Raw genomic sequence first — 27,539 nt, forward strand, 5'->3', positions numbered from 1 at the left:
CCCGACTTTTCGCGATAATCGGCCGATTCCACTCGACTCGACTTCTAAGATAGTCGGGTTTCGCGAAACACGACTCGACTCTAAAAAGGTCAAGGTCGCTCAACCCTAATGCAAAATTCTTCCCTGCCTTACATGCAGCAGTGGAATATATCAGGCAACTATTATACATAACTAGCAAACAATGAGCCTTTCTGGAAAAAAAAAGAAAAAATCCTCTCCTGAAGAAGTCTAAAATATTATGTCTTGTTATTATGAACAAATAAATACAGTAATGAAACATTATAAATCTGGAAAATCAGCAGAAAGTACACCAACATTAGGTTCTGATACTCTTGGAATTGACATTGTGTAATTATTATTATTTCTTTATATAGCACCATTGATTCCATGGTGCTGTACATGAGAAGGGGTTACATACAAATTACAGATATCACTTATAGTAAGCAAACTAACAATAGCAGACTGATACAGAGGGGCGAGGACCCAGCCCTTGCGGGCTTACATTCTACAGGATAGTGGGGAAGAAGACAGTAGGTCGAGGGTTGCAGGAGCTCCGGTGTTGGTGAGGCGGTAGCTCCGGTAGTGATGAGGAGGCAGCGGGGTCAGTGCAGGCTGTAGGCTTTCCTGAAGAGATGGGTTTTCGGGTTCCGTCTGAAGGATCCAAATGTGGTTGATAGTCGAACGTGTTAGGGCAAAGAATTCCAGAGGATGTCACATATTCGGGAGAAGTCTCGGAGGCGGTTGGGAGAGTAGTGAATAAGTGTGGAGGAGAGAAGGAGGTCTTGGAGGTCCGGAGATTACGTGAGGGAAGATATCAGAAGATTAGTTCAGAGATATATGGAGGAGACAGGTTATGGATGCTTTGTAGGTCAGTATTAGTCATTTGAACTGGATACGCTGAGGGAATGGGAGCCAATGAAGAGATTTGCAGAGGGGGGAAGCGGAGGAATAGTGAGGAGAGAAATGAATTAGTTGGGATTAGTGTAATTAATGTAATTCTCTGGTCTGGCTTCTAGGATGTCACCCATTGCGTTTGTCCTGTGGAGCTGTTAAACAGGAAATGGCTTCCGGAAACTACACATTAAAAAGAAGTAGGAAATGTTATGGAATACATTTCATATTAAATAAATTATAGTCAATTAGCATAATTAAATGTGGTTGAATCATCCTGATGTAGACATGATTTTGGTTTGTGGGATTTTTTCTGCAATTGTTCTTCTTTAGGAGCAGAATTCACTATGTGGACTATAGCAGGATTTATCCAATTTCTTTCTAAAGAGTATCAATTTATGAATGTAAAATAAATGTGCATGGAGATTTTAAGGCATCTAGTATCTAAATGTTCTGATAACAATGTCTTTAGGTGAAAGCTTGGTTCATGATAAAGAACCTCAAGAGCCGGTTCTAATTCAAGAGCTGGTCACAGGGGGAGCCGTTGATAGTTTCAAAAAGGGCTTAGATGCTTTTTTAAGGAAAATAACATAAATAAGTATGCATATGTGTAAAGTTCTTTTTCGAATGTTTGGTCAAGGGGATCGAGAACTGAGATCAGGAGGGAAAAATTAGATCTTGGAGGTGGACAGAATCATGCATTAAGGTAGTACATACAGTGGGTACGGAAAGTGTTCAGACCCTTTAAATTTTTCCCTTTTGTTTAATTGCAGCCATTTGGTAAATTCAAAAAAGTTCATTTTTTTCTCATTAATGTACACTCTGCACCCCATCTTGACCGAAAAAAACAGAAATGTTGTAATTTTTGCAAATTTATTTAAAAAGAAAAACTGAAATATCACATGGTCATAAGTATTCAGACGCTTTGCTCAGTACTGAGTAGCAGCACCCTTTTAAGCTAGTAGAGCCATGATTCTTCTTGGGAATGATGCAACAAGTTTTTCACACTTGGATTTGGGGATCCTCTGCCATACTTCCTTGCAGATCCTCTCCAGTTCCGTCTGGTTGGATGGTGAACATTAGTGGACAGCCATTTTCAGGTCTCTCATCAGATGCTCAATTGGGTTTAGGTTAGGGCTTTGGCTGGGCCAGTCAAGAATGGTGACATAGTTGTTCTGAAGCCACTCCTTTGTTATTTTAGCTGTGTGCTTAGGGTCACTGCCTTGTTGGAAGGTGAACCTTCAGCCAAGTATGAGGTCCAGAGCACTCTAGAAGAAGTTTTCTTTCAGGATATCTCTGTACTTGGCCAAATTCATGTTTCCTTCAATGGCAACCAGTCGTCCTGTCTATGCAGCTGAAAAATACGCCCACAGCATGATGCTGCCACCACCATGTTTCACTGTTGGAATTGTATTGGGCAGGTGATGTACAGTGCCTGGTTTTCTCAACACATACCGCTTAGAATTATCACCAATCACCTATCTTTGTCCCATCAGACCAGAGAATCTTATTTCTCATAGTCTGGGAGTCCTTCATGTGTTTTTTAGCAAACACTATTCTGGCTTTCACTGAGGAGAGGCTTCCGTTGGGTCACTCTGCCATAAAAGCCCGACTGGTGGAGGGTTGCAGTGATAGTTGACTTTGTGGAACTTTCTTCTATCTTCCTACTGCATCTCTGGAGCTCAGCCACAGTGATCTTGGGGTTCTTCTTTACCTCTCTCACCAAGGCTCTTCTCCCATGATTGCTCAATTTGGCTGGACAGCCAGGTCTAGCAAGACTTCTGATGGTCCCAAACTTCTTCAATTTAAAGATTATGGAGGCCAATGTGATCTTACCTTAAGCACTGCAGAAATTCTGTTGTAACTTTGGCCAGATCTGTGCCTTGCCACAATCCTGTCTCTGAGCTCCTTGGCCAGTTCCTTTGACCTCATGATTCTCATTTGGTCTGACATGCACTGTGAGCTGTGAGGTCTTATATAGAGGGGTGTGTGTTTTTCCAAATCAAGTCCTATCAGTTTAATTAAACAAAGCTGGACTCCAATGATGGAATAGAATGATCTCAAGGAGGATCACAAGGAAATGGACAGCATGTGACTTAAATATGAGTATCTGAGTAAAGGGTCTGAATATTTATGACCATGTGATATTTCAGTTTTTCTTTTTTAATAAATTTACAAAAATGTCTACATTTCTGTTTTTTTTCAGTCAAGATGGGGTGCAGAGTGCACATTAATGTGAAAAAAATTAACTTTTTTTGAATTTACCAAATGAAACAAAGAGTGAACATTTTAAAGGGGTCTGAATACTTTCCATACCCACTGCACTGTATCCCCTTTATCATTTCACTTGATGGGCATGTATCTTTTTTCAACCGAACTATGTAACTATGTAATCTCACACAGAATATTGTGTTGATAAAGCAGTTTGTAATGTGGTTCTATCACCACAATACAAACCTAAATGCAAATTGTAATGCGCCAAAATTCCTTAGTATTTACTGTACATGCTGCATTTGCCTGGCCATAAATTATCTCCACTATTTTTTATTCTATAAATGTCATGCTTTAAACCAACCCTATAATATTATAATATACATTACTGGATGCACAGAAGTTTGAGATTTTCAGTGGTGCTAATTTGGAAGCCTTTCATTAAGTTGTGAATTTTGTGCTACTGAACAACCAGTATGTCATATTGGGTTCAGTTTACCAAATATTTCTATTCACTTGGTGTTGGTACAGTATCATGGTCATTGCTGCTGTGGTGCTGTGCTTGTAGAATGATGTGTTCTGAAGCCATGGAGACCAGGGGCATAAATGAAAATCATAAGGCCCCATAGCAGCACTTTTCCTTGGGTCTTCCCCCAACAAAAAAAAACAAAACAAAAACTAATATTCAAGGGGATATCACAAAAGAGCATATGTCATAACTTTGCAGCCTTTACAATGTAATTTTCCTCCTACTGAAGCCCTGCATTCCCTTTCATTGCACCAATAAAGTATGTTGCCAACATAAGCGCCCCCTAAACACAGTATGATACCCCCACAGTGAACTCTTCCATAGTACCCTCCACAGTACCCTCCACATGCACAGTATGATAACCCTACTGTACCCCACATCAAATCTCCCCGGAAAGTATGCCGACCACAACACATTATGATCTACAAACTGTGACGCCCACACAGCCCTCCTTGCAATATAATGGCCCCACACCTCACCACACTGCATAATGGCCCCTACTAGCCCTCCACACAGTATGATGGACTGCACAAAAACATTTACACTGTAAAATTGCTTGAAGACAGTATATTGACCCCACATAGCACTCCATGAAGTACAAAGGTTCAGACATAGCCCTCCAAATATTATAATGGCCCCCACATATATTTACTCTCTGCAACAGAGCAAGGATCCTGCCACCCAGCCTCTATGGAGCTCTTGAGCAGGATGAGGGGGCCCACAGGAGTCCCCGCCTGTCATTGCAAGTTCAACTGTATCGACTGGATTGCGATACAGTTGAAGGCACTGATGAGAGGAGCGTCACACTTCCTCTTTCATCATGCCCCCTCTGCATCTGATGTCCATGACACAGACACTGGCAGCAGGTGTGATAACGTCCTGAGATGAGCAGGTGCTCAAAGCAGTGGGGGTAATGAGGAGTAGAGGAGAGTATTGCATTTTTCATGGGGAGTGCATTTTACTATATAGACTCTACCTATGGGGAGTGCATTATACTATATAGAGTGTGCCTATGGGGAGTGCATTATATTACATAGAGTGTGCCTATGGGGAGTGCATTATACAATATAGAGCCTGCATATGGGGAGTGTATTATACTATATAGAGTCTGCCTTTGGGGAGTGTTTCATACTATATAGATTCTGCCTATGGGGGGTGCTTTATACTATATAGAGTCTGCCTGTAGGAAGTGCGTTATACTACATACAGTCTGCCTTTGTGAGTGCATTACATTATATAGAGTCTGCCTATGGGGGTGCTTTATAATATATAGAGTCTGTTTATGGGGAGTGCATCATACTATATTTAGTCTGCACATGAGGAGACTCAGGATATTATTAAATGTTAAGTGGACACTTATTGTTATAAGGGCACTCAGGTTATTGTGACTGTCAAAGGGGCACACAGAGGGCATTATTATCTTCTAGGGGCAAAATGTGGGAACTGTTTTTTATGGCACTTGCACAGGGCATTACTATATTCTAGATGGTTGTTTTACCATTTAGAGGGCACACTGTTCCACAGAGCAGGTGCAGTCATAAGGACACATACGGTATCAGCGGCTCAGCATTGGGGTATCAGCTGGATAAGGAGTTTGTGCAGGTTGGGAATAAATGGGGATGGTGTAGTAAATGTGAACAAATGTGTCGTTTTGATAATCTCTGGAGACGAGTCATGGCTGGAGAGGTGGTCGTGTCGGTCTGGGCCAGATGTAAAAGACTGGAAAAGTAAACGACTCCGATAAAAGTCACCTGTAAATCACTATCAGTAACTGTATTGTAATCTATTACATTTTCTGCAGGACTGGTATCTACCACTATATGGTCACCATATAGCGGTAATATCAGTGTTGGCCTTTGTATAGAGATTTTTTTAGTAACAGCTCTGTCATCTGCTGATATTCCCCAATACCTACAATTAGTCTGCACCTCCATAGTTGTAATCAGGGTTACCTGGTTAGGGGCCAACTCAGAAGTTTAACCCCCCTGAATCGAACCCTAGCTAGACCTCTGGTATGTCCCCACCTTCCACTGACTCTCAAATATCTAGTGATACCTATGAAATGTAATTGTCTCCCTCATTCTGCTTGGGGAATGCAATTCTCACATGACTTCCACCTGAATCTCTTCACCCCTCCTTTTTACTATGGTAATGCAGAGTGTAATCTAGTGAAAATTTAAGGGTGTGACAGAGACTGTCGTGTTCCTGCCCCTGAAGACAACAATAGTGTAGTGTGAATATGGTCATGTATTTTACTGCATTTTATTGTGTCATGAGAAATGTAAAGTGTATAGAGTGAAATGTTAACAATGCATAGTGATATATGTACTGATGCTGCTGTATGAGTACTATAAAGGTAATACTTAAAGTAACTCCGATGCACTCAGCTTAGGTATAAAGAAAGCATAGGAAATAATTTACTTTAGTACATAAGGTAGGAAATGGTTAACATTTAACCTTTGTTGTAGCCCACAATTTGGGAGGAGCTAGTGGGACAAAAAGGGAACCACTCCCTGGTTTTAGTAATTTAGAGTCAGAGAGAAAGAGCATAAAAGTGTTTCTTAGAGGCAAGGTGAAGTTCAACATGTAGTGGGCTGGAAGCACGGTGTGGACAAAATGTTCTGGAGTTAGGAGGTCGTAGAAAATTCCCTGCAGACATTCCTGCAATGTCCGGAGCCTAAGGCTCAAGTCATGGGCTATGGAGAGCACCAACAGCCCTTCAGTGCCGAGGAAGATAGATGATATCAAGGCATCATTATATTTAGCTTTCTATGATCTATATGCCCATCTAGACGGTTAAGGAGGCTTGATCCCACTGACAGATTCCCTTTAAATTTCAGTCATTATGGTTCAAAATGTCCTTCTTTAGAAGTAGCTGCAAAGGGCTTTTCATTATCGGTGGTAGAGACACAAGTGTATCTAGCAAGTGTGATATTGTAGCGTCTTTGTGAAGCCCTTTGCAGCTACTTCTAAAGAAGGACATCCTGAGCCATAATGACTGAAACTTAAGCATGTTTGCTGTTGCTGTTACATCAGTATATTTGAAGTATTTAAGAAATAGTGAAGAATACCTGGCATTGAATTTTGAAGTACTGTCTCTTTGCGTTTTTACATTTCTAAATGCTGGTAGTTTAGCAGGCCTAAACCTAATGAAACCTTGTCTTTCACTGAATGCAATAATTATCAATTATTTAGTATACTAACCTGGGTCAACAGCACGCCCATCAAAAATACCGGGAGCCTACACAAAGCAAAGAGAGTAATCAGAAAATACCATTTTTAGATGTGTCCAGCTTTGGCTGTTTTTAAATTGGTTCCTGACTCCAAGTTCTCAAGAAACAAAATCAATAGCAAAACACCTTACAGGCTAAAACTCACATTACATCACAACCACTGAGTGGCCACCTATAGACACACAGCACAGACATGCGCATTGTGACAGAATATTTTAAATCCCATTTTTAGGCTGTCTGGACAATTAGCATATTTGCTGGGGATTGCGTGTGGCCTCCACGTGCCTGTATGATCTCCCTACAACTCCTGGGCATGCTCCTGATGAGGCAGTGAATGGTCTCCTGAGGGATCTCCTCCCAGACCTGGGCTAAAGCATCCACCAACTCCTGGACAGTCTGTGGTGCAACGTGACATTAGTGGATGGTGCGAGACATGATGTCCCAGGTGTGTTCAATCGGATTCAGGTTTGGGGAATGGGATGGCTAGTCCATAGCTTCAATGCCTTCATCGTGCAGGAACTGTTGACACATTCCAGCCATGAGGCTTGGCATTTTCCTGCATTAGGAGGAACCCAAGGCCAACCGCACTAGCAATGGTCTCACAAGGGGTCTGAGGATCTCATCTCGGTACCTAATGGCAATCAGGCTACCTCTGGTGAGCACATGGAGGGCTGTGCATCCCTCCAAAGAAATGCTACCCCACACCATTACTGACTCACTGCCAAAATGGCCATGCTGATGGATGTTGCAGGCAGCAGATTGCTCTCCACGGCGTCTCCAGACTCTGTCACGTCTGTCACATGTGCTCAGTGTGAACCTGCTTTCATCTGTTAAGATCACAGAATGCCTGTGGCGAATTTGAAAATCCTGGTGTTCTGTGTCAAATGCCAAGCGTCCTGCACGGTGTTGGGCTGTGAGCACAACCCCCATCTATGGACGTCGGGCACTCAGACCATCCTCATGGAGTCGGTTTCTAACCGTTTGTGCAGACACGTGCACATTTGTGGCCTGCTGGAGGTCACTTTGCAGGGCTCTGGCAGTGCTCCTCCTGTTCTTCCTTGCACAAAAGCTGAGGTAGTGATCCTGCTGCTGGGTTGTTGCCCTCCTACAACCCCCTCCATGTCTCCTGGTTTACTGCCTGTTTCCTGGTAGCGCCTCCAGCCTCTGGACACTACGCTGACAGACACAGCAAACCTTCTTGCCACAGTTCGCATTGATGTGCCATCCTGGATGAGCTGCAATACTTGAGCCACTTTTGTGGGTTGTAGAGTTCGACTTATGCTACCATGAGTGTGAAAGCATAACCAACATTTAAAAGTGACCAAATCAACAGCCAGAAAGCATTGGTACTGAGATGTGGTCTATGGTCCCCACCTGCAGAACCACTCCTTTATTGAGCGTGTCTTGATAATTGCCAATAATTTCCATCTGTTGTCTTTTCCATTTGCACAACAGCATGTGAAATTGATTGGCAAACAGTGTTGCTACCTAAGTGGGCAGTTTGATTTCACAAGAGTTTGATTTACTTGGAGTTATATTCTGTTGTTTGAGTGTTCCCTTTATTTTTTTGAACAGTTTATATAAATATATGCAAAGTATACCAATATATACATATTGCTTTTAAATAGAAATATAACAACACTTACAGTGGGGTACTGTGGAAGAAAGTTTGGATTTTCGTTTGACTGTGAATTGTTGATAGGCACATTTTGATTGTTTATGCTGTGGAGAGAAGAAATAGAAAAAGGAAAGAAGTTAAAGGGAACCTGTCACCCCGTTTTTTGAGATTGAGATATAAATACTGTTAAATAGGGCCTGTGCTGTGCGTTACTATGGTGTATGTAGTGTACCCTGATTCCCCATGTATGCCGAGAAATACATTACCAAAGTCGGCGTTTTCGCCTGTCAATCAGGCTGGTCTGGTCAGGTGGGCGTGTTCACAGCGTTCTTTTCTTCCCCAGGTTTCCGTTGGTGGCGTAGTGGTGTGCGCATGTCCAAGGTCCGGATTCCCTGTGCCCATGTGAAGACACAGCGCGCGATCTGCGCTGTCATTCCTTTCATCGGTGCGGGCGGCCATCTTCCTGGGGCCGCGCGTGCGCAGATGTAGTGCTCTGCTGCACGGGGCTTCAGGAAAATGGCCGCGGGATGCCGCGCGTGCGCAGAAGAGATCGCGGCGGCCATTTTCCCAAAGCCGAGATGCAAACTCGGCTTTGGGAAAATGGCCGCCGCGATCTCTTCTGCGCACGCGCGGCATCCCGCGGCCATTTTCCTGAAGCCCCGTGCAGCAGAGCACTACATCTGCGCACGCGCGGCCCCAGGAAGATGGCCGCCCGCACCGATGAAAGGAATGACAGCGCAGATCGCGCGCTGTGTCTTCACGTGGGCACAGGGAATCCGGACCTTGGACATGCGCACACCACTACGCCACCAATGGAAACCTGGGGAAGAAAAGAACGCTGTGAACACGCCCACCTGACCAGACCAGCCTGATTGACAGGCAAAAACGCCGACTTTGGTAATGTATTTCTCGGCATACATGGGGAATCAGGGTACACTACATACACTATAGTAACGCACAGCACAGGCCCTATTTAACAGTATTTATATCTCAATCTCAAAAAACGGGGTGACAGGTTCCCTTTAAGTAGTTCTGTTAAATTCAAATGAAAACTTTTCTTTTAGGCCACATTCTCACGTTCCGTATTTGGTCAGTATTTTACATGAGTATTTGTAAGCCAAAGCCAGCAGTGGGTGAAAAATTCTGAAGTGGTGACGCATTTCTATTATACTTTTTCTAAGATTGTTCCACTCCTGGTTTTAGCTTACACATACTGATGTAAAATACTGACCAAATACTGAACGTGTGAATGTGGCCTTAAAGCGTACCTACACTTTGACCAAAAAATTATAGTGCAGGACTAATATAATCATTTTTTCGAAATCACTCTATTAGCGGTGTTTGCTGATGACAAGCCTCACAGACCAACTCAAATTCTATCCCATAAGCTACACTATGCAAGGCGGCGTCCATCTCCTGCTACCAGGTAATATGGGAGCAAGCACGATAGGATCTAAGTGGAGGAATGCTTTAATGCAAACTTTCATAGTTAGACTTGTCTGTAATGGTAACTGACTTATAAAGGTAACTGACTTACGTAAGGCTGGAAGCACAATATAATTTTGGATACAAAAGAGAGAAGATGTATTAGTTTTATCTTTTTATCTCTCTATTCTTTTGCTTCCACTCTTGGCTTTGGCTTAAAAAGCCTGTATCATAAACTGCATGTGTGAATCCAGCCCAAGATGGTTGGCCACATATGAACATGTATAAATATGTACTTACGTTGGGTTGGTTAGATTGTTGTTAGAAAAGTTCAGAGGTTTAGGTTGTTGATTTTTTTGGCACGTGGGAAAGAATTTTGAGTATTGTGGAACACTGTGAAAAGAGAATTAAAGTAGGTTTTCAGATTATTTTTAATGTGTCTATTTAGAAGTTTAAGGTATGAAAGTATCTCCGAGAAAAAGTGAACTTCAAGTCTAAAGCATCCAATCAGATTACATGTACTTGGAAGCAATTAGTTACTAATAGAAACCGGACAACTTAAATTTTTGATTTAAGACCTATTGTCTTTTCACCTCTTTTTTCAGAAATTCTGCTCAAGATAAATTACAATAAAGTGTTGTAGCTAGGGTTGAGCGAAACGGGTCGAAATTGTTCAAAAGTCGCCGACTTTTGGCAAGGTCGGGTTTCATGAAACCCGACCCGACCCCAGTGGGGGGTCGGCCATGAAGTCGGCGATCTTTTGAATCTGGAATCGGAATTCCGATCCCGATTCCCGATATGTTTAAGATATCGGGAATTGGTATCGGAATTCAGATTAAAGTGTAAAATATAGAATTAAAATAAAAAATATTGCAATAATTACCCTCTGACGCGCCCTGGTACTAACCGGCAGCCTTCCTCCTTCGAATCCGCGCTTCTAGGACCTTGCCGTGACGTCGCGGTGACGTCGCGGCTTGTGATTGGCCGCGCGGCCGCCCATGTGACCGCTCGCGCGGCCAATCACAAGCCGCGACGTCACCCGCGATGTCACCGAAGGTCCTGGAAGGGCTGATTCTTAGGAAGGAAGGCTGTCGGAAGGAAGCAGGGCGCTTCCGAGGGTGAGTATATACCTAATAGGAATATACTCACCCTCGGAAGCGCCCTGCTTCCTTCCGACAGCCTTCCTTCCTAAGAATCAGCCCTTCCAGGACCTTCGGTGACATCGCGGGTGACGTCGCGGCTTGTGATTGGCCGCGCGAGCGGTCACATGGGCGGCCGCGCGGCCAATCACAAGCCGCGACGTCACCCGCGACGTCACCGAAGGTCCTGGAAGGCTGATTCTAAGGAAGGAAGGTTCCCGGTTAGTACCAGGGCGCGTCAGAGGGTAAGTATAAGGATATTTTTTATTTTAATTCTATATTTTACACTTAAATATGGATCCCAGGGCCTGAAGGAGAGTTTCCGCTCCTCCAGACCCTGGGAACCATGGAAACCCAATGCACTGCATTGGGTTTCGAGTTTCGGCCGACCCCGACCCTGACTTTTTTATAGGATCGGCCGATTTCACTCGACCCGACTTTTCCAAAAGTCAGGTTTCGTGAAACCCGACCCGATCCTATAAAAGTGAAGGTCGCTCAACCCTAGTTGTAGCCATCGGCATCCTCAAGTTAGTAAAAATCTGATGTGGAATCTGTTGCAAAATCTGAAGCAAAGTCTTGTGTTTCTTCCATTGGATTTGCAGTTTATGTGACCATATGAATGACAATGCTGTTTTCCCACTGAAAATCGTTAACTGACTAAATAGGGCATGAGACCCAGTGGTTAGGCTATGTGTTCTGATCCCAGCACAGTCAGTGTTTCATGGATGCATGAAATTTGGCTTAGGGTATGTGCACATGTTGTCTTTTTCAGGCAGATTTAACTTGAAATCTACTTGAAAAATAGCTAAAATAGCACAAAAAAATTAACATATACACAGTAATGTCAAAACAACTTGCTGTTCATATGTCCAGCCTTGTGTGCTTTTTGTAACTACTTTAGGCTTTGAAAGCAGTGAAGAGTCTAAAAGAAGTGAGATCAATTTTCAATATGCCACTAACTTGTTTATATATGTGCACTTAAAAAAAAAGTCTAGTAGCAAAGATGCCACGATAAGTACAAACAAGGCGCCAAAGGAGATGTTTCAGGAAAAATACCACCGTTGTTTTCCTGAAGCATCTTTTGCTTCAAAATGGTAGTATGTATGAAAGCATCTAAAAGATGCTCAAACCCTTAAGTCTCAGAGATCTTTAAAATCATTGGTATATTTCCAGCCAGCATAGCCACCGCATACTTCATTTGAGTACAAAAGATAGATTTGAAGATCAGTGTCGCCCGTGTTTTGGTCTTTGAAGACAACTCTTAGTGATCAAGGTTTCATAAGGCCTATTTTAATTCACAAATGTTCAGTCTGTCCCTGTTTTAGTTTTTTCCTTCATTAACTACATAGCTTTTATATAATTGTTACCAAACATTAAACTGTATGGAAAGTGGCCCAACATAAGACCCCACCTAGAATTAACCTGTGGGCCCAAGGAAGAGGACCAAAATATACTTAAAATATCTTACTTTATTTATAGTTGATAAAAGATAAAAGACATAGTGCATAAAATACAAAAAATACCTGGAGGGAGACCCAGAAACAAACCCAAAACCATTTAATTACATGAATATGTGGCTAGTTCCCAGCAGAGAAAAAAACTTGTCAAAACCTGGTGCTTGAGTAAAGTATGGCTATATGCTGCTATAAGCTTGTTAAGAGACACACTGGGTACACTGAATAAATATTGAGTATCTGACAGTGCCCAAAAGAGCATCCATAAACAATTATCCTTCATCAGTGTGAACCTCTGCATAAGAGTACTGCAAATCCAGGTATAATAATATTACCTTATCGCTGGATGCCACAGGTATATTGAATGGTAAATAATGTGATAAAGGGTGGTTATGTGGTCCACTTGCGCCCCGACGCGCGTTTCGCCCTCAGCTTCTTCCGGGGGCGTGGAAAAGTGGCAATGTACCCTAAGACCTAAGTAATTTATTTAACAAATCTTCTAAATACCTCACAATAATGTGTAAGCTATTATCTATAGAGTTTTCCCACCAAGCTACATTGTAATATGATCATGCTTAGTTTTAGAGAACAATGGCAATACAATTGTAAAAGACTATATTCTTCAGATGAAGATACAATTCGGGATTATGAAACTAAGGCTATGGTCACACATTCAGTATTTGGTCAGTATTTCACATCAGTATTTATAAGCCAAAACCAGGAGTGGGTGATAAATACAGAAGTGGTGACTTGTTTCTATTATACTTTTTCTCTGATTGCTCCTCATTTGGTTTTAGCTTACAAATACCCAGGTAAAATACTGACCATATATTTTGACCGTAGCCTAAATATACGACACAAAATAAACTTAATATCTCCTGGTAAGCCTATAGATTTGTCATTATCACCCCTTGTATTAGTAATGTTACATATTTCACTTTCATTGTAACCAAATTGATAACATTTTGATGATGAAAGTTTTATAAACTAAACAATATTATAGTGTTAGGTTTGGTATTTACTGTATTTTGATTTTTTATGGTATAGTCAAGGTTATTCAGACTTGTAATTTTTGGTTATAGATGTGATATGTTTGATAAATTAAATCAATAAGGAAACAGTTGAGGGAAAAAAAGTTAATAAGTTAGTTCTTACTCTTTTAGTGTACCCCATGCCAACGCATACAGGCACAAGAGAAAAAGTGCGGCAGTAATTGTAATAACAGCTGGAAACCAATTATCAGGATGCCAAAAATATGAAGTTCGGACAAGCACAGCTGTTGTCACCTAGAAATAAATAAGGTACATATTAATTGGTTAGTTCCTTGCAGCAATGCATATTAACAGGTACAGCATTTATAATTGTATCGTATTGGTGTTACTTAACCAATCAAAATGTCATATCACATATGGAAAACTAATTATATGGAGGAAATTCACATCAAGATGAAAAATGATTGCAGTTCTATAAATCTCTTGATTTATAACTTTGCTGTAACTCAATAAAGTGAGAGTTAGGTTTTCAAAAAATAGTTCTTACTCATGTCTGCTTAGATGGTGGTATTTCATCTTCATTTCTTTTACTTCAATAGAGCTTTATCTAGGAGAAAGTAGCCAGGGTTTTCTAATTCTGTACAGTATCCATTTTTATGCCATATTGTCATGGCTCAGGGGCCAGGCATTCAGCTGACCTGTTGATCCGTGGTTAGTTCCTTTGTCTGCTGTGTTATTGCCTTCCCGGTCCAACTGCTGATGGTTCCAATTGTCTTTGCTCCCTCTTCATTCTTTGATCCTTTCCAGGTGTTTGCTGTTTTCCTATTTTGGTCTGCCCTATCACATTCTGGGTTGAGTTTTATACGCTAACACGCAAAAGGGTAACAATGTTTGAACTTTTGACTTTCAGGCGTCATATTGCACCATACGCTAGCTACTGCTTCGAACGTGAGACTATCAACATTTTATAGACAATCACCTTGAATATCTTAGTATTTTTAGTATACTTAGTATTTTGTAAATTCAATTGTGGCTTTTAACACTGCATGAATCCTTCTGTGCAAGCTCTCTATCAGGTTCAAACATGTCTCCACTGAAGTCTGATCCCAGGTCTCTTTTACACATTCCTTAAGTTTGTGCATACTGGTTGACTCACTTATTTTTTATTTTTCCATCAATATGACCGTGTGATGGCTTGTTTTTTGTGGGACGAGTTGTACTTTTGAACAACACCGTTGACTTTACCATATAATGTACTTGAAAATGTGAAAAAAATTCCAAGGCCGGTGAAATTTTGCAATTCCACAATCTCTTTTTTTTTTACCATGTTAACCAAATGCTAATACTGACCTGTCATTATGCTTCTCCTGGTCATTAGCAGTTCGTACATATCAAACATGTCTAGGTTCTTTTTTATTTAAGCGCTAAAAAAATTGCATCATTTTCCAAGACTTGTAGCAGCTCCATTTTTGGGATCTGGGGTTGGGTGAAAGCTTATTTTTTGCACGGTGAACTGACGTTTTATCAATACCATTTTGCAATAGATGCAATGTTTTGATCACCAGTTATTGCGTTTTATTGCAATGTTGTGGCGACCCCAAAAATTGGAATTCTGGCATTTTTATTTTTTTTCTCATTACGCCATCAACCAATCTTGATAAATTCTTTTTAAATTTTGATAAATTGGGCGTTTCTAAACACGGCAATACCAAAAATGTACACATTAAGGACTCTGCTTGGGATTACTGTGAAGGTGCCACATTTAAAACCGCAATTCACTGACCTGCTAATCATAAGGATATGACACTAGTAAGGCTCCATTGTTACCTATATTGCTGCAACGTGTTTTCAATCCTCATTAACCCTGCTTGTTTCACCCTGCTGTACTTCATACTGGGGTTTGTTACATCTTTTACTGACTCTACACTAGTGGCCAAAATTTTGGATACACATCAAATTTTTGTCATTTTTTAAAGTTTTTAGCATGCAATCATACAAAGTGTTTATAACAATAATGCCACAAATAGTCTGAGGTATATTAGAATACCTCTACATAGAAAAAAGGTTACCATAATACAAAATATCTCATTACTTCTATAAGAGCAGCAGAATGGTCAAATCAAATTATCACGTCCTAAAATGTTAATTTCATGCTATCCCTATGTGTTCTTTCTTTGGTAGCGTGTAGGGTATCCTTTAGCATCGGTAACAGGCTTGCATCTCCTTGGCATTGATTCAACAAGACTTCTCAGGTTCTCTGTGGTGATAACATGGTACCAGGAACTGATAACAGCTGCAATCAATGCCTGTTTGCTGCTCGGTCGCTTACTAGAAACCAATCGCTGTAATCTTGACCACAGATGTTTAAAAGGGTTCAGATCAGGGCTGTTTCCTGGCCATGAAAGACCAGACATTTGTTTGCTTTCAAACCATTTTAGACATTGCCTTGCAGTGTGACATGGTGCTCCATCCTGTTGAAGAATAGTTTCGGTCTGTTCCTTGCCAAGGTCACAAATTGATGGGATGAGCTTTGGTTCAAGGACATCATTAATATATTTTGAAGCATTTACAGTTCCCTTAACCCCTTTCTGCCATTAGACGTACTATTCCGTCCATGTGGGGTGGGCTTTACTTCCCAAGGACGGAATAGTACATCATAGGTGATCGGCCGCGCTCACGGGGGGAGCGCGGCCGATCGCGGCCGGGTGTCAGCTGCTTATCGCAGCTGACATCCGGCACTATGTGCCAGGAGCGGTCACGGACCGCCCCCGGCACATTAACTCCCGGCACACCACGATCAAACATGATCGCGATGTGCCGGCGGTGCAGGGAAGCATCGCGCAGGGAGGGGGCTTCCCTGAGACCCCCGCAGCAACGCTATGTGATTGCGTTGCTCCGGGGGTCTCTTACCTCCTCCCTGCAGCAAGTCCCGGATCCTAGATGGCCGCAGATTCGGGTCCTGCAGGGAGGGAGGTGGCTTACCAAGTGCCTGCTCAGAGCAGGCACTTGGTAACGCTGCAGCGCTGTTTGACAGATCGGTGATCTGTCAGAGTGCTGTGCAAACTGGCAGATCACCGATCTGTATTGTCTTCCCCTGGGACAAAGTAAAAAAGTAAAGAAAATTTTTTACAAGTGTGTAAAAAAAAAAAATCCTAAATAATGAAAAAAAATATATATTATTCCCATAAATACATTTCTTTATCTAAATAAAAAAACAAAACAATAAAAGTACACATATTTAGTATCGCCACGTCCGTAACGACCCGACCTATAAAACTGGCCCACTAGTTAACCCCTTCAGTAAACACCGAGGCAAAAAACAACGCTTTATTATCATACCGCCGAACAAAAAGTGGAATTACACGCGATCAAAAAGACAGATATAAATAACCATGGTACTGCTGAAAGCGTCATCTTGTCCCGCAAAAAATGAACCGCCATACAGCATCATCAGCAAAAAAATAAAAAAGTTATAGTCCTCAGAATAAAGCGATGCAAAAATAATTATTTTTTCTATAAAATAGTTTTTATCGTATAAAAGCGCCAAAACATAAAAAAATGATATAAATGAGGTATCTCTGTAATCGTACTGACCCGAAGAATAAAACTGCTTTATCAATTTTACCAAACGCGGAACGGTATAAACGCCTCCCCCAAAAGAAATTCATAAATAGCTGGTTTTTGCTAATTCTGCCTCACAAAAATCGGAATAAAAAGCGATCAAAAAATGTCACGTGCCCGAAAGTGTTACCAATAAAAACGTCAACTCGTCCCGCAAAAACAAGACCTCACATGACTCTGTGGATTCAAATATGGAAAAATTATAGCTCTCAAAATGTGGTAACGCAAAAAATATTTTTTGCAATAAAAAGCGTCTTTCAGTGAGTGACGGCTGCCAATCATAAAAATCCGCTAAAAAAACCCGCTATAAAAGTAAATCAAACCCCCCTTCATTACCCCCTTAGTTAGGGAAAAATAAAAAAAATTTAAAAAATGTATTTATTTTCATTTTCCCATTAGGGTTAGGGCTAGGGCTAGGGTTTAGGGCTAGGGTTAGGGTTAGGGTTAGGGTTAAGGTTAGGGCTAGGGTTAGGGTTAGGGCTAGGGTTAGGGTTAGGGCTAGGGTTAGGGCTAGGATTAGGGCTTGGGTTAGGGCTAGGACTAGGGCTAGGGTTAGGACTAGGGTTAGGGCTAGGGTTAGGGCTAGGGTTATGGTTAGGGCTAGGGTTAGGGCTAGGGTTAAGGCTACAGTTAGGGTAAAGGCTACAGTTAGGGTTAAGGCTACAGTTAGGGTTAAGGCTACAATAAGGGATGGGGCTAAAGTTAGGGTTAGGGTTTGGATTACATTTGCGGTTGGGAATAGGGTTGGGATTAGGGTTAGGGGTGTGTCTGGGTTAGAGGTGTGGTTAGGGTTACCATTGGAATTAGGGTTAGGGGTGTGTTTGGATTAGGGTTTCAGTTATAATTGGGGGGTTTCCACTGTTTAGACACATCAGGGGCTCTCCAAACGCGACATGGCGTCCGATCTCAATTCCAGCCAATTCTGCGTTGAAAAAGTAAAACAGTGCTCCTTCCCTTCCGAGCTCTCCCGTGTGCCCAAACAGGAGTTTACCCCAACATATGGGGTATCAGCGTACTCAGGACAAATTGGACAACAACTTTTGGGGTCCAATTTCTCCTGGTACCCTTGGGAAAATACAAAACTGGGGGCTAAAAAATAAGTTTTGTGGGAAAAATAAGATTTTTTAATTTTCACGGCTCTGCGTTATAAACTGTAGTGAAACACTTGGGGGCTCAAAGTTCTCACAACACATCTAGATAAGTTCGTGGGGTTTTTTTTTTTCCAATATGGGGTCACTTGTGGGGGGTTTCTACTGTTTAGGTACATTAGGGGCTCTGCAAACGCAATGTGACACCTGCAGACCATTCCATCTAAGTCTGCATTCCAAATGGCGCTCCTTCCCTTCCGAGCCCTCCCATGCACCCAAACGGTGGTTCCTCCCAACATATGGGGCATCAGCGCACTCAGGACAAATTGGACAACAAATTTTGGGGTCCAATTTCTCCTGTTACCCTTGGGAAAATACAAAACTGGGGGCTAAAAAATAAGTTTTGTGGGAAAAATAAGATTTTTTAATTTTCACGGCTCTGCGTTAGAAACTGTAGTGAAACACTTGGGGGCTCAAAGTTCTCACAACACATCTAGATAAGTTCCTTTGGGGGTCTAGTTTCCAATATGGGGTCACTTGTGGGGGTTTCTACTGTTTAGGTACATTAGGGGCTCTGCAAACGCAATGTGACGCCTGCAGACCATTCCATCTAAAGGCCCCTTCACATTAAGCGACGCTGCAGCGATACCGACAATGATCCGGATCGCTGCAGCGTCGCTGTTTGGTCGCTGGAGAGCTGTCACACAGACCGATCTCCAGCGACCAACGATGCCGGTAACCAGAGTAAACATCGGGTAACTAAGCGCAGGGCCGCGCTTAGTAACCCGATGTTTACCCTGGTTACCATCCTAAAAGTAAAAAAAAACAAACACTACATACTTACCTACAGCCGTCTGTCCTCCAGCGCTGTGCTCTGCACTCCTCCTGTACTGTCTGTGAGCACAGCGGCCGGAAAGCAGAGCGGTGACGTCACTGCTCTGCTTTCCGGCTGACCGACGCTCACAGCCAGTACAGGAGGAGAGCAGAGCACAGCGCTGGAGGACAGATGGCTGTAGGTAAGTATGTAGTGTTTGTTTTTTTTTACTTTTAGGATGGTAACCAGGGTAAACATCGGGTTACTAAGCGCGGCCCTGCGCTTAGTTACCCGATGTTTACCCTGGTTACCAGTGAAGACATCGCTGGATCGGTGTCACACACGCCGATCCAGCGATGTCTCCAGGGAGTCCAGCGACGAAACAAAGTTCTGGACTTTATTCAGCGACCAACGATCTCCCAGCAGGGGCCTGATCGTTGGTCGCTGTCACACATAACGATTTCATTAACGATATCGTTGCTACGTCACAAAAAGCAACGATATCGTTAACAATATCGTTATGTGTGAAGGTACCTTAAGTCTGTATTTCAAATGGCGCTCCTTCCCTTCCGAGCCTTCCCATGCGCCCAAACGGTGGTTCCCCCCCACATATGGGGTATCAGCGCACTCAGGACAAATTGCTCAACAAATTTTGGGTCCAATTTCTCCTGTAAAGGTACCTTTACACATAACGATATTGTTAACGATATCGTTGCTTTTTGTGACGTAGCAACGATATCGTTAATAAAATCGTTATGTGTGACAGCGACCAACGATCAGGCCCCTGCTGGGAGATCGTTGGTCGCTGAAGAAAGTCCAGAACTTTATTTCGTCGCTGGACTCCCTGGAGACATCGCTGGATCGGCGTGTGTGACACCGATTCAGCAATGTCTTCACTGGTAACCAGGGTAAACATCGGGTAACTAAGCGCAGGGCCGCGCTTAGTAACCCGATGTTTACCCCGGTTACCATCGTTAAAGTAAAAAAAACAAACACTACATACTTACCTACCGCTGTCTGTCCTCCAGCGCTGTGCTCTGCACTCCTCCTGCACTGGCTGTGAGCGCCGGTCAGCCGGAAAGCAGAGCGGTGACGTCACCGCTCTGCTTTCCGGCCGCTGTGCTCACACAGACAGTATAGGAGGAGTGCAGAGCACAGCGCTGGAGGACAGACAGCGTTAGGTAAGTATGTACTGTTTGTTTTTTTTACTTTTAGGAAGGTAACCAGGGTAAACATCGGGTTACTAAGCGCGGCCCTGCGCTTAGTTACCCGATGTTTACCCTGGTTACCGGCATCGTTGGTCGCTGGAGAGCGGTCTGTGTGACAGCTCTCCAGTGACCAAACAGCGACGCTGCAGCGATCCGGATCGTTGTCGGTATCGGTGCAGCGTCGCTTAATGTGAAGGGGCCTTTACCCTTGGGAAAATACAAAACTGGGGGCTAAAAAATAATATTTGTGGGAAAAAATTTTTTGTTTTATTTTTATGGCTCTGCATTATAAACTTCTGTGAAGCTCTTGGTGGGTCAAAGTGCTCACCACACATCTAGATAAGTTCTTTAGGGGGTCTACTTTCCAAAATGGTGTCACTTGTGGGGGGTTTCAATGTTTAGACACATCAGTGGCTCTTCAAACGCAACATGGCGTCCCATCTCAATTCCTATCAATTTTGCATTGAAAGGTCAAACGGCGCTCCTTCCCTTCCGAGGTCTCCCATGCGCGCAAACAGTGGTTTACCTCCACATATGGGGTATCAGAGTACTCAGGACAAATTGTGCAACAACTTTTTGGTTCCAATTTCTTCTCTTACCATTGGGAAAATAAAAAATTGGGGGCGAAATATAATTTTTGTGAAGAAAAAAATATTTTTTATTTTTACGGTTCTGCATTATAAACTTCTGTGAAGCACTTGGTGGGTCAAAGTGCTCACCACACCGCTAGATAAGTTCCTTAGGGGGTCTACTTTCCAAAATGGTGTCACTTGTGGGGGGGTTTCAATGTTTAGGCACATCAGTGGTTCTCCAAACGCAACATGGCGTCCCATCTCAATTCCAGTCAATTTTGCATTAAAAAGTCAAATGGCGCTCCTTCGCTTCCAAGCTCTGTCATGCGCCCAAACAGTGGTTTACCTCCACTTATGGGGTATCGGCGTACTCAGGACAAATTGTACAACAAGGTTTGTGGTCCATTTTCTCCTGTTACCCTTGGTAAAATAAAACAAATTGGAGCTGAAGTAAATTTTTTGTGAAAAAAAGTTAAACGTTCATTTTTATTTAAACATTCCAAAAATTCCTGTGAAACACCTGAAGGGTTAATAAACTTCTTGAATATGGTTTTGAGCACCTTGAGGGGTGCAGCTTTTAGAATGGTGTCACACTTGGGTATTTTCTATCATATAGACCCCTCAAAATGACTTCAAATGAGATGTGGTCCCTAAAATAAAATGGTGTTGTAAAAATGGGAAATTGCTGGTCAACTTTTAACCCTTATAACTCCCTAACAAAAAAAAATTTTGGTTCCAAAATTGTGCTGATGTAAAGGAGACATGTGGGAAATGTTACTTATTAAGTATTTTGTGTGACATATCTTTGTGATTTAATTGCATAAAAATTCAATGTTGGAAAATTGCGAAATTTTCAAAATTTTCGCCATGTTTCTGTTTTTTTCACAAATAAACGCAGGTAATATCAAAGAAATTTTACCACTATCATGAAGTACAATATGTGATGAGAAAACATTGTCAGAATCACTGGGATCCATTGAAGCGTTCCAGAGTTATAACCTCATAAAGGGACAGTGGTCAGAATTGTAAAAATTGGCCCGGTCCATAACGTGCAAACCACCCTTGGGGGTAAAGGGGTTAAGGACCTGTATTCTCCCAATTCTATGCCAGGACATACAGCCCTGTAGTGTCACAGTACCTCCTCCTATCTGTTGCAAAATATCGTTGCCGGGTTGTTACCAAAAACCTATGTCCCTGTTATGTGGTTTATTCGATAAATTGTCTTATACTGCCATCTTCTGTCCAAAGTGTAAAGGTGCAAGGGTTTGGTCACATGACACTCTCTCAGCCTGTTTTCCTGCGGAAGCCCCTAGAACCTGCTGAGGTAAAAGTCAGGGAGGAGTTCCTCTCCTTCCTGTGAGGAGCGACGTGAGGAGAGGTCGACTTCATAGGCTGCTCTGCCTTTAGCCTAGGTCCTGCTTTCCTTAATCTTCAATCGGCCAGGAAACTGCAACAGCCTACTTCATGATGGCATGTTAAATTTGAATCTTCTTAGAGGCAGAAGAGATAAAGCTGTACAAGGGCTCTTCTGCTACACTCCACACCTTTAATGGTTCTGCCAGCATGACTGCCTCATGTTCTGCTGCATTTTCTACTGTATGCCTTGCAAGAGGGAACCATGTCAGGAGTTAAACATGAATAAGCCGTGAACACTAGGGTTGAGCGAAACGGGTCGGCCACTTTCAGAAGTCGCCGACTTTTGGCAAAGTCGGGTTTCATGAAACCCGACCCGACCCCTGTGTGGGGTCGGCCATGAAGTCGGTGATCTTCTGAATCTGGTATTGGAATTCCGATCCCGAGTTCTGATATGTTTGCAATATCGGAAATCGGTATCGGAATCCATATTTAAGTGTAAAATAAAGAATTAAAATAAAAAATATCGCTATACTCACCCTCTGACGCGCCCTGGTACTAACCGGGAACCTTCCTTCCTTCGAATCAGCAGCCCATGTGACCGCTCACGCGACCAATCACAAGCCGCGACGTCACCGCGACGTCACGCAAGGTCCTGCAAGCGCTGATTCGAAGGAAGGAAGGTTCCCGGTTAGTACCAGGGCGCGTCAGAGGGTGAGTATAGCGATATTTTTTATTTTAATTCTTTATTTTACACTTAAATATGGATTGCAGGGCCTGAAGGAGAGTTTCCTCTCCTTCAGACCCTTGGAACCATTAGAAACCCAATGCACTGCATTGGGTCTCGAGTTTCGTCCGACCCCGACTTTTTTATAGGATCGGCCGATTTCACTCGACCCGACTTTTGAAAAAGTCGGGTTTCGTGAAACCCGACCCGATCCTATAAAAGTAAAAGTCGCTCAACCCTAGTGAACACTATTTCCACAGTGAACCAAACCGTGTAGCCCCATCCTTGGTAGTAATATAGCTGAAGAGCTGTATGAATTTAGATAGTAACTCGGTATATAACCGGCAGCCAGCCAATCACTTTATTTAAGCCATTAACTGGGAAGATTCCATCTAAAACGTCACAGTGACCATCTCACTTGCTACCTAAAATTTCAAGCTTATATGAAGGACTGTGATACCATCGCTATGGACTATGTATTCTGAAGTGAATACAGTAAAGCCTCTCTTTTGATTACATTAACCCCTTCCCGACCTTTGACGCATACGCTGCGTCATGAAAGTCGGTGCCATTCCGACCCATGACGCAGCATATTCGTCATGGAAAGATCGCGTCCCTGCAGATCGGGTGAAAGGGTTAACTCCCATTTCACCCGATCTGCAGGGACAGGGGGAGTGGTAGTTTAGCCCAGGGGGGGTGGCTTCACCCTCCCGTGGCTACGATCGCTCTGATCGGCTGTTGAAAGTGAAACTGCCAATCAGAGCGATTTGTAATATTTCACCTAAAAAAATGGTGAAATATTACAATCCAGCCATGGCCGATGCTGCAATATCATCGGCCATGGCTGGAAACACTAATGTGCACCCACCCCACCCCACCGATCGCCCCCCCCCCAGCCCCCCGATCTGTGGTCCGCTCCCCTCCGTCCTGTGCTCCGCTCCCCCATCCTCCTGTCCGCTCCCCCCGTGCTCCAATCACACCCCTGTGCTCCAATCAAACCCCCCCGCACTCCGATCCCCCCCCGCACAGCGATGCCCCCGTGCTCCGATCCACCCGCCCGCACAGCGATCCCCCACTCCGTGCTCCAATCCACCCCCCCGTGTTCCGATCCACCCCCCCATGCTCCGATCCACCCCCCCGTGCTCCGACGCCCCCCCCGTGCCCTGATCTCCCCCCCCCTTATACTTACCTGGCCTCCCGGGGTCCGTCCATCTTCTTTACTGGGCGCCGCCATCTTCCAAAATGGCGGGCGCATGTGCAGTGCGCCCGCCGAATCTGCCGGCCGGCAGATTCGTTCCAGAGTGAATTTTGATCACTGAGATATAACCTATCTCAGTGATCAAAATAAAAAAAAAAGTAAATGACCCCCCCCCCTTTGTCACCCCCATAAGTAGGGACAATAAAAAAAATAAATATTTTTTTTTTCCACTAAGGTTGGGGTAAGAACTAGGGTTAGGGGTAGGGTTAGGGGTAGGGTTAGGGGTAGGGTTAGGGTTAGGGGTAGGGTTAGGGGTAGGGGTAGGGTTAGGGTTAGGGGTAGGGTTAGGGGTAGGGTTAGGGTTAGGGTTCGGGATGTGCACACGTATTCTGGTCCTATGCGGATTTTTCCGCAGAGGATTTGATAAATCCGCAGTGCTAAACCGCTGTGGATTTACCGTGGTTTTTCTGTGCATTTCACTGCGGTTTTACAACTGCGATTTTCTATTGGAGCAGTTGTAAAACCGCTGCGGAATCCGCACAAAGAAGTGACATGCTGCGGAATGTAAACCGCTGCGTTTCCGTGCAGTTTTTCCGCAGCATGTGTACAGCGATTTTTGTTTCCCATAGGTTTACATTGAACTGTAAGCTCATGGGAAACTGCTGCGGATCCGCAGCGTTTTCCGCAGCGTGTGCACATACCTTTAGAATTAGGCTATGTGCACACGGTGCGGATTTGGCTGCGGATCCGCAGCGGATTGGCCGCTGCGGATTCGCAGCAGTGTTCCATCAGGTTTACAGTACCATGTAAACATATGGAAAGCCAAATCCGCTGTGCCCATGGTGTGGAAAATACAGCGCGGGAACGCTGCGTTGTATTTTCCGCAGCATGTCAATTCTTTGTGTGGATTCCGCAGCGTTTTACACCTGTTCCTCAATAGGAATCCGCAGGTGAAATCCTCACAAAAAACACTGGCAATCCGCGGTAAATCCGCAGGTAAAATGCAGTGCCTTTTACCCGCGGATTTTTCAAAAATGGTGCTGAAAAATCTCATACGAATCCGCAACGTTGGCACATAGCCTTAGGGTTAGGGTTGGGTTGGAATTAGGGTTGTGGTTAGGGTTAGGGGTGTGTTGGGGTTACGGGTGTGTTGGGGTTAGGGTTGTGATTAGGGTTACGGCTACAGTTGGGATAAGGTTTAGGGGTGTGTTGGGGTTAGTGTTGGAGGTAGAATTGAGGGGTTTCCACTGTTTAGGCACATCAGGGGGTCTCCAAACGCAACATGGCGCCACCATTGATTCCAGCCAATCTTGTATTCAAAAAGTCAAATGGTGCTCCCTCACTTCCGAGCCCCGACGTGTGCCCAAACAGTGGTTTACCCCCACATATGGGGTACCAGCATACTCAGGACAAACTGCGCAACAATTACTGGGGTCCAATTTCTCCTGTTACCCTTGAGAAAATAAAAAATTGCTTGCTAAAACATCATTTTTGAGGAAAGAAAAATGATTTTTTATTTTCACAGCTCTGCGTTGTAAACGTCTGTGAAGCACTTCGGGGTTCAAAGTGCTCACCACATATCTAGATAAGTTCCTTGGGGGGTCTAGTTTCCAAAACGGGGTCACTTGTGGGGGGTTTCTACTGTTTAGGCACACCAGGGGCTCTGCAAACGCAACATGACGTCCGCAGACCATTCCATCAAAGTCTGCATTTCAAAAGTCACTACTTCCTTTCTGAGCCCCGACGTGTGCCCAAACAGTGGTTTGCCCCCACACATGGGGTATCAGCGTACTCAGGAGAAACTGGACAACAACTTTTGGGGTCCAATTTCTCCTGTAACCCTTGGGAAAATAAAAAATTCTGGGCTAAAAGATTATTTTTGAGGAAAGAAAACGTATTTATTATTTTCTTGGCTCTGCGTTATAAACTTCTGTAAAGCACTCGGGGGTTGAAAGTGCTCACCACATATCTAGATAAGTTCCTTTGGGGGTCTAGTTTCCAAAATGGGGTCACTTGTGGGGGGTTTCTACTGTTTAGGCACACCAGGGACTCTGCAAACGCAACGTGACGCCCGCAGACCATTCCATCAAAGTCTGCATTTCAAAATTCACTACTTCCCTTCTGAGCCCCGACGTGTGCCCAAACAGTGGTTTACCCCCACACATGGGGTATCAGCGTACTCAGGAGAAACTGGACAACAACTTTTGGGGTCCAATTTTTCCTGTAACCCTTGGGAAAATAAAAAATTCTGGGCTAAAAAATTATTTTTGAGGAAAGAAAATGTATTTATTATTTTCATGGCTCTGCGTTATAAACTTCTGTAAAGCACTTGGGGGTTGAAAGTGCTCACCACATATCTAGATAAGTTCCTTTGGGGGTCTAGTTTTCAAAATGGGGTCACTTGTGGGGCGTTTCTACTGTTTAGGCACACCAGGGGCTCTGCAAACACAACGTGACGCCCGCAGACCATTCCATCAAAGTCTGCATTTCAAAAGTCACTACTTCCCTTCTGAGCCCCCACGTGTGCCCAAACAGTGGTTTACCCCCACACATGGGGTATCAGCTTACTCAGGAGAAACTGTACAACAACTTTTGTGGTCCAATTTCTCCTGTAACCCTTGGGAAAATAAAAAATTCTGGGCTAAAAAATTATTTTTGAGGAAAGAAAACGTATTTATTATTTTCACTGCTCTGTGTTATAAACTTCTGTGAAGCACTTGGGGGTTCAAAGTACTCACCTCACATCTAGATAAGTTCCTTTCGGGGTCTAGTTTCCAAAATGTGGTCACTTGTGGGGGGTTTCTACTGTTTAGCCACATCAGGGGCTCTGCAAACGCAACGTGATGCCCGCAGAGCATTCCATCAAAGTCTGCATTTCAAAACGTCACTACTTCACTTCCGAGCCCCAGCATGTGCCTAAACAGTGGTTTACCCCCACATATTGGGTATCAGCGTACTCAGGAGAAACTGGACAACAACTTTTGGGGTCAAATTTCTCCTGTTACCCTTGGGAAAATAAAAAATTGTGGGCTAAAAAATCATTTTTGAGAAAATAATTTTTTTTTTTTTCATGGCTCTGCGTTATAAACTTCTGTGAAGCACTTGAGGGTTCAAAGTGCTCACCACACATCTAGATTAGTTCCTTTGGTGGTCTAGTTTCCAAAATGGGGTCATTTGTGGGGGACCTCCAATGTTTAGGCACACAGGGGCTCTCCAAACGCGACATGGTGTCCGCTAACAATTGGAGCTAATTTTCCATTCAAAAAGTCAAAAGGCGCGCCTTCCCTTCCGAGCCATGCCGTGTGCCCAAACAGTGGTTTACCCCCACATATGAGGTATCGGCGTACTCGGGAGAAATTGCTCAACAAATTTTAGGATCCATTTTATCCTATTGACCATGTGAAAATGAAAAAATTGAGGCGAAAAGAAATTTTTTGTGAAAAAAAAGTACTTTTTCATTTTTACG

General features: G+C 43.4%; 1 protein-coding gene across 1 annotated transcript in view; it reads right to left on the reverse strand.

Annotated features, from left to right (window-relative positions):
- Positions 1–225: 225 nt before the first annotated feature.
- The window catches only part of LOC138676167 (cadherin-related family member 4-like), a 245,039-nt gene continuing 217,725 nt past the window's right edge, over positions 226–27,539 (reverse strand). Inside the window, exons 20-24 of the mRNA XM_069765150.1 lie at positions 13,656–13,786; positions 10,208–10,300; positions 8,511–8,586; positions 6,836–6,872; positions 226–1,074 (exon numbers count right to left, since the gene is read on the reverse strand). Of these exons, the coding sequence (XP_069621251.1) occupies positions 1,013–1,074; positions 6,836–6,872; positions 8,511–8,586; positions 10,208–10,300; positions 13,656–13,786 (399 nt within the window). The 3' untranslated portion in view covers positions 226–1,012. The remainder of the gene's footprint in view (positions 1,075–6,835; positions 6,873–8,510; positions 8,587–10,207; positions 10,301–13,655; positions 13,787–27,539) is intronic.

This window comes from Ranitomeya imitator, chromosome 4 (assembly GCF_032444005.1).
Source record: "Ranitomeya imitator isolate aRanImi1 chromosome 4, aRanImi1.pri, whole genome shotgun sequence".
Lineage (NCBI taxonomy): Eukaryota > Metazoa > Chordata > Amphibia > Anura > Dendrobatidae > Ranitomeya > Ranitomeya imitator.